The sequence below is a fragment of the Idiotropiscis lumnitzeri genome, chromosome 2 (genome assembly GCF_059441095.1).
Source record: "Idiotropiscis lumnitzeri isolate Australia: NSW breed Sydney's pygmy pipehorse chromosome 2, RoL_Ilum_1.0, whole genome shotgun sequence".
NCBI lineage: Eukaryota > Metazoa > Chordata > Actinopteri > Syngnathiformes > Syngnathidae > Idiotropiscis > Idiotropiscis lumnitzeri.
Window position 1 is genome coordinate 30,674,807 of NC_142392.1, and position 8,156 is coordinate 30,682,962.

At 45.2% G+C, this 8,156-nt stretch overlaps 1 protein-coding gene across 1 annotated transcript; it reads left to right on the forward strand.

Moving 5' to 3' along the window:
• Nucleotides 1-1,668: 1,668 nt before the first annotated feature.
• Nucleotides 1,669-7,525, forward strand: LOC148342283 (uncharacterized). The gene is made up of 2 exons (XM_088285751.1): nt 1,669-1,686; nt 6,420-7,525. The coding sequence occupies exons 1-2, from the start codon at nt 1,669-1,671 to the stop codon at nt 7,347-7,349; spliced, it is 948 nt and encodes a 315-aa protein (XP_088141877.1). The 3' UTR covers nt 7,350-7,525.
• Nucleotides 7,526-8,156: the final 631 nt, after the last annotated feature.

Genomic DNA, 8,156 nt, shown 5'->3' on the forward strand with positions numbered 1-8,156 from the left:
AGGAAATCCTTTCATTGGGACTTTGAAAAACGATGCCATCTTTCTTTCATCTCGTCGAAGAAAGAGAAGCACACGAGTTATCGCCAAGCAAAGACCAAGTGCGGATTTTTTGGAATTATCATTTGAAAATGTGTGCTAGAACGACACCCAAGTACAAAGAGGAACTTTGTGAAATAAAAAAAGAGAACGAGCAACATCTTCCACTGCTGGGCGAAGGTTGCAAGCAGCCTCGTGTTGTGCTACACAAAGCAGGTTTGTACACGTTTTACTCTCATTTGCTTTGTATAGAACGACTTTCTTTCATTAGAAATATGCATCACAACATTAAGTTGTTTGGGGAAATGTGTTCAAGGTTATTGCCGTTTTATTTTTACATGTTGCCTTATATTTGCCAGTTTGCTGAACATTTGTTTATGCCAAATGAAATCATTGCAGAAAATAAATGCCAAAGAAAAAAACAATAGTGGGGGGTGAACTCCATGTTTTTTTCCCAGTTTAAAATTTGAACTGATTTTTTAACATTTTACATATTCCGGTTTTTAAATGGTGTGAAATAAATTAAGTTTGTCCACTGTTGGAGTTGAGCCACCGAGAAAATGAGAAACATTTAGTGAATGAATCTTCAAAGCCAAACTTAATCCAATGCGTGTTCGTTTTTTGTACTCAAGAATAGGGTCAAATAAAGACTCAACAACAACTGATTAGAGTTCCGATATTTTAGTTTCTTCGATTTCTGGAGTTCAGGAAATAGTACAAAGACAGATATCTGGGCGGCTTTTTCTTATTCTGACGAGAAACTGTACTCGGACGAGCACAATCGAAAAATGGCGCGCTGATCTCAGCCCAGCCTCACATTTTATAGGTTTTCTTTGTCAAGGGTCATGTAGGTTGAATCGGTCGTCCTTGCTCCTTCTCCCGTCCATGTTCCACGTTCCAGGCTGACCTTCTCAGGCAGGCGGCAGTCTCTCCGTCTCTCCTGCTCACATTCCCCTGTAATCTCGTCAGTGTACAGATTGTGTGGTGTATGTTTTCCCAGATCAAATTATGTTTTTGGGTGTTCTTGATAGCGTCCCTGTGACTTCCTCCCCGGCCCAACTTGATATGTTTGTATCTTCTATGGCCTATGTGGAGAATGTGTTTTGTCGTATTTGTCCATGAAGTGCTATCTGGTTTGTCATCAGTTTGACCTGAGCAGACTGAATCTGTTTGTTCTGAATGAGAGTGTGGGTCATAAAATTCAATGTGTGCAAGTTTGAGGTCTTACATTTAAACTAAGTCATAAATTTAGCATATGAATGCATCAGTAAACACCATGACTACAATCCCAGTCAATCTTATTGATGCACTGTACTTCTACTTTCATTTGAGAAATGCTTTTTGTTTCATCAATGTTGAACATATTCAGTAAATATGAACCGGCTAAATTAAATAATTGACCTTCTGTCCCGTAAGTGTTTAAAATAATGCCAGCAATCGTAATTCAAAACCTTCAATATTCATGTCCGGTGTGGCCATTCCCTATAAGAAGGGAAGGCCGGAGAGAGGGGACACCTTTCCCTTTTTTCTTTTTGGGGAGACTTCTTTTGACATCAGCATGTGACGAGAATAAAATCTCTTTCTCACAAAAATGGCTGTGTTAGAGAATTTTTTTCCATCACCAATTCTGCCATGCTCGGCGACCTGGAAGTGGGAAGTGAGCCAGACCCACACATCAACAACAAAATATACCACATTTTTTGCATTTTGCTCCATTGAGGGTCTCAGGGTGCTGGGGCGCAGGCGTTCAACAGCCGGCCGGCTGAACCTTCGGTGAGATGCTTTTACTCACAATGGGTGTTGTGCGCCTGTGTCCAAGCGGTCGGGGCTTTTTGGGTCGTTAAAGAAAGCTTGTGCGTGTGGGTCTGCTGGCTGATTGGTCATGGAAAATGTCCCTGTGTTAGTTTCAATTATTGTTTAAACAAGAGGCCTCTATAATGATTAAGACATTAAAATGTGTCAAAGTAACCGCACTATGAAAGAACATTAGAAAAAGTATTTAGAAAAAATAAATAAATGAAAAAAATATGATAGGAACTCAGTAAATAAAGATAAAGATGTCCTTTATTAGTCCCACAATGGGGAAATTTGAGGTGTTACAGCAGCAAAGATATAGATCACACAGAGTCGGCGGCGTAATGTAGCCGTTAATGTATAACATTAGCAGCAGACATTCATAAAAAGCATGCAAATATACACAGTATAAACGTATCTAGTGTAAGGAAACACTCCTAATGCCTGTCCATTATACAGAGGGGGAAACACTGTAATTATAAAAACTACTGAATGATTGAAAATACTGCAATGATAAAGATATTACAATGATAAAAGTACTGTAATGGTGAGAGTACTGAAATGACAGGAAAGTACTGCAATGATAGAAAATACTGCAATGATAAAAGTACTGTAATAGTAAAAGTACTGCAATGATAAAAGTACTGTAATAGTGAACATCCTGCAGTGGTAGAAATACTACAGTGATGGAAGTATTGTAATAAGAATACTGTAATGGTAAACAAAATACATCATTGGTCGTTGTTTAAGTACACCCTTGGCTGAAAGTACAGTAGTAGTTAATATTGCATCCTAGGACTGCACAATTGCACTAATGCCCTCCTGTTTGTAGGCCTGACCCAATGTTCTTGTTAAAAAGTCTGACAGCAGTCGGCAGGAAGGAGCGGCGAAATCTCTCTTTGGTACAGCGAGGGTGTAAAAGTCTGTCACTGAAGGAGCTGTAAAGTGTTCTCAGAGTGTCATTGAGTGGGTGGGCTGGTTTGTCCAGCATTGATGACAGTTTTGCCGTCATCCTCCTGCCCCCCACAGAGTCCAGGGAGCAGCCCAGGACAGAGCTGGCCCTCCTCACTAGTTTGTCCAGTCTCTTTTTGTCCCGGCCCGAGATGCCTCCTGCCCAGGAGACCACTCCATAGAAGATGACCGGTGAAACCACCGAGTCATAGAAGTTCCTGAGGAGTGTTCCCCGAACGCCAAAGGACCTCAGCCTCCTGAGTTGGAAGAGTCTGCTCTGACCCTTCCTATAGAGAGCGTCTGTGTTGTCGCTCCAGTCCAGTTTATTGTTCAGATGAACACCCAGGTACTTGTAAGTTGAGACCCTCTCAACGTCTGTTCCCTGGATATTCACTGGTGCAGGTGGAGAGTGCCGACGCTTGCGGAAATCCACCACCAGCTCTTTGGATTTCCCAGCGTTGATTTGGAGGCGGTTCTGCTGACACCAGTCCACGAACCCCTGCGTAACCCCTCTGTACTCCCGATCGTCATCGTCAGTGATGAGGCCGACAATCGCAGAGTCATCAGAGAACTTCTGCAGGTGACAGGTTGTGGAATTGTATTTCTAGTCCGAGGTGTAGAGGGTGTACAGGAAGGGAGCCAGAACAGTTCCCTGCGGCGCTCCCGTGCTGCAGAGGAGCACGTCAGACACACAGTCCTGTGTTCTCACGTACTGTGGCCGGTTTGTGAGGTAGTCGTGAATCCATGTGATGAGGTGGTGGGCCACTCCCGCCTGCTCCAGCTTGTCTCCCAATAAGGCGGGCTGGATGGTGTTGAAAGCACTTGAGAAATCAAAGAACATGATCCTCACCGTGCCCCCCGCCTTCTCCAGGTGGGAGAATGAAGTGTGGAGCAGGTAGATGATAGCGTCATCCACACTGATGCCAGGCTGGTATGCAAACTGGAGTGGGTCCATTGAGGAGCTGACCAGGGGGCGCAGATGGACGAGGACCAGTCTCTCCAGGGTCTTCATCAGATGAGACGTCAGCGCCACTGGTCTGAAGTTGTTGAGCTCCTTCGGATGGGGGGTCTTTGGAACCGGAACCAGGCAGGATGTTTTCCACAGCTGGGGGACTCTGCCCATCTTCAGGCTCAGGTTGAACATGTGCTGGACGATTCCACACAGCTGGTCTGCGCAGGATTTGAGGAGCTGGGAGCTGATCCCATCTGGGCCTGCCGCCTTCCTCGCCTTCATCTTCCTCAGCTGGTTCTTCACCTGAGATGTTGTGAGGAACAAGGCTGAGCAGGAGGAAGTGGTGGTTGTCTGATGAGGCTGGGAACTGGAGCCTGTGGAGAGAGAGAGGGGCGAGAGAGGGGGAGAGAGGGTCTTGTTCGCAGTGGCAGGAGGGGTGGGTGGGGGCTGCATCAGGGAAGCCTGAGCGGGGTCAGACATTTGATCAAACCTATTGAAAAATAGGTTAAACTCATTTGCCCACTGAAGCCCCCCCCACCCTTCTGGGTCTGACCTGGTTGTCCGTGGCCTGAGATGGTCTTCAGGCCCCTCCAGACATCCCTGGCATTGTTCCGCTGCAGTTGCTCTTCCATCCGCATCCTGTAGGACTTTTTCCCCTCTCGGATCCTCCTTCTCAGCTGACGCTGCACTCTCTTCAGCTCGTCCTTGTCGCCTGAAACAAAAGCCCTCTTTTTCTCCTTCAGGAGAGCTTTAATGTCCGGTGTGATCCAGGGTTTGTTGTTGGAGAAACATCTTACAGTCCTGGTGGGAATGGTGTTCTCCATGCAGAAGTTAATATAGTCTGTAACTGTGTCTGTTAGACCATTAATGTCCTCACCGTGAGCTTCGCTGAATACCTCCCACACAGTTGTGTTGAAACAGTCCTTCAAGGCCTCCTCGGCTTCTCCGGACCATCGCTGAACTGTGCGTGTCACAGCTGGCTGCCTGCGGACGAGAGGTTTGTACACAGGCAGGAGAGCCACCAAGTTGTGATCATCTGTGCCCAGCGAGGGGAGGGGCAGTGACGTGTACGCCTCCTTGGTGTTGGCATAGAAAAGGTCCAATATTTTATTGTCTCTGGTGTGGCAGGTTACATATTGTGTGAATTAAGGCAGAGAAGAGGAAGGAGAAGCATGATTGAAGTCACCAGAGATAAGGAGCAAGGCATTTGGGTGCTGTGTTTGTAGCCTGCTCACAGCTGCAGTCAGTACGTTACAGGCTGTCTCACCGTTAGCGGAGGGTGGCACGAACGCCGCCACCGCGATCACATGACTGAACTCTCGCGGTAAGTAGACCGGACGCATGCTAACAGCTATCATCTTAATGTCCCGACTGCAAAGTTGATCCTTAACAGTTATGTGCCCAGGGTTACACCATCTATCATTAACAAACACAGCCAGCCCTCCCCCTTTTCTCTTACCGCTCTCCAGTGTCCTGTCCGCGCGTAGTATTTGGAAGCCGTCCAATTCCACGACGGCGTCCGGCGTTAGCTCTGTTAGCCACGACTCCGTGAACACCAGCAAGCTAGCCTCCCGGACAATCCTCTCGTGCCGGGTTAGCGCTGTTAGCTCGTCCATTTTGTTGGGGAGGGATCGAACATTCCCCATAATAACGGACGGGAGGACGGGGTGATATCGTCTCCTCCTTGCCTGGCGTTTAGCCCCCGCACGGCATCCCCGTCTCTTCCTCCTCAGCTCGCGGGGAATATCGGGTCTCGCTCCGGGAGCCCACGCGGGGTTAGCACGGAGTGCTAACAGCTGATCTCTTGTGTACACGATCGATCCGTAGCTCCGAGTTTCGTCTCCGGACACGATCGCGCAAAAAACAGCCCCCAACAGCAGTAAAACCACCGCAAGTTGGATGTCCATTGCTGAGGTGAGGTAAAAATAAAATAAAAAAGGGTAAAGGGAAAAAACACACGAAAAAGGCTCAATAGTGAGCCACGCTGCTGTAAACAGGCAGCCACTCGCGCGGCGCCGGAACCGGAAGTCAAAGTGTTCATGTTTTTCCATTCTTTATGAGTTTGCATATTCAAATTGCTTTGCTGTGCTTCAATAAAACGCCGCACAGGAGCGGGAACGCTTTTCTCTTTGGCGGACTGCTCCTCGCAAGTGACAAAGACAATCTTGGCTGGGTGATTCATTTATGGAGGCTTGTCTCGTTTTTGACAAACACTCTGACATATCTTGTTCAAGCAATTCCTTATGGAATGATTCAACCTGACTCTAAAAACTGCACACTGCGGCAATAAGATCAATGGAGGTTGATCAATGTTCGTGAGTAAAACACAAATTATTACGTTTTTTAAAAAATCAAGTTCGTATTCGTCTTATTTATTAACTTTGTACTGGCTCGGTCAATGAACCTCCGGTGGCCCTGCACAGTTTTGTGCACATGTGCATAGTTTCACCACATCCAAGCATTGGTCCGTGTGCAGCAGACACAAGTCAAGGTAGCACGATAGAAACAATATAAGACAAAGTCGCCGCATGAGCTTTGACTTCACCAAACCAAATTTGTCTTTCTGTGTCCTACAGACGTCAGTGAAAACGATCTCCGTTCTGTGAAAGAGGAGCCAGACTTGACTCACATCAAAAAGGAGGAGGAGGAGATCAACAAGTCACCACTGAACTTTGTCCCTATAAAGACTGAAGTTGAAAACAAGGATGAGAGTGAGAACAACAGAGGGGCGGAGCCTACAAGCAGCAGTTCAAGTCATCACGTGACAACAGAAGGTGACGGCGACCACTGGGCGCCATCACAAGCACATAATGAGGACACATTATCAGATGCTCATGACGATAATGATACTAATGATGATGATGCTGATGATTGGCAAGCCAAAGGTGAAAGGGCATGTCACACTGACAGTTGGGTATGTTCTCACTGTGGGAAATCATTAACTTCAAAATTCTCTTTAAAATGGCACATAAGAACACACAGTGGAGAAAAAAAATTTTCCTGCTCAGTTTGTGGCAAGAGTTTCTCTCAAAAGCCAGATTTAACAACACATAGAAGAATACACAGTGGTGAAAAACCTTTTTCCTGCTCAGTTTGCGGAAAAAGTTTCTCTCAAAAGTCTAATTTAGTAAATCACTCCAGAACACACAGTGGTGAAAAACCTTTTGCTTGCTCGGTTTGTGGCAAAAGCTTTTCTGTAAAGTGTCATTTAACAAGTCACACAAGAATACATAGTAGAGAAAACCCTTTTTCTTGCTCAGTTTGTGGAAAATGCTTCTCTCAAAAGGCAAATTTAACAGAACACGCAAGAACACACACTGGAGAAAAACCTTTTACTTGCTCAGTTTGTGGTAAAAGCTTCTCTCAAAATTCACAGTTAACAAGCCACACAAGAACACACAGTGGAGAAAAGCCTTTTTCCTGCTTGGTTTGTGGTAAATGTTTCTCTCGAAAGGAAAATTTAACAATCCACACAAGAACACACAGTGGAGAAAAGCCATTCAGTTGCAGCGTTTGTGCTAAAAAATTCTCCACTAAACAGAATGCTGAGAGACACAATTGTGCTGGTGAGAATTGCAGCGATCGTTCAAGCTTAAAAAAAAGACAAAAAAACTGAAGGAACTGACTCTTTGTGGTAAGATGTAAATGTGATTTTGAATAAAATATAAATTTAATTTTGCAAACCTCTTTTATTGACACTAAGCCAATGTGATCAGTGTCAGAAGAAGCAATGTGTCTGAGTGATGATGATTTGTTTTGGTGTTTACATCAAACATTATGAATAAAATTGCCTTTGCCTGGAACAACATTTTTTAACATTATGCTTTTCAGTTGTCTTTTTAATCGTACCTAATGGAAAAGGTGTCAGAAGAAATGGTGCTAATGAAATCGGTGCCTTCCACAATCAATAAAATCACTTGTTCCACTTGGTCAACTGGCCTTCATTACGCTGTGTGAAAAGGTGAAAAACTGAACTAGAAGTTGAACTATAAAAAGAACAAGAAAGAGAAACGCAAATCGTCTCAGTTTCTCTCAAAGGCAGTTAAGTTGAATACGTTTTTCAAGTTCATATTTGGGAACTGTCAAAGAAGTTTCTGCAAAACAACCGGACTAGCCTTCTGACTGTACAACTGAATCAACCAGCCAGGATTGTCTTTGTCACTTGCGAGGAGTGGTCCGCCAAACCTCTCAGTGAGAAGGTCCAGAGAAAAGCTTTCCCACTCCTGTGCAGCGTTTTATTGAAGCACAGCAAAGTGTGACCCACGAAATATGTGGTCACAGTTTGGTTCATTTGGGATGGTTGATGTGAAGGGAAATCCATTTTCCAGGTTGATTTGAAACATGTGCGTGTTTCGACAGCGGAGGGCAGTAAAGGAACAGCACAGTACCAGCGATGTGATTGTATCTTCACAACAGGCTGCAG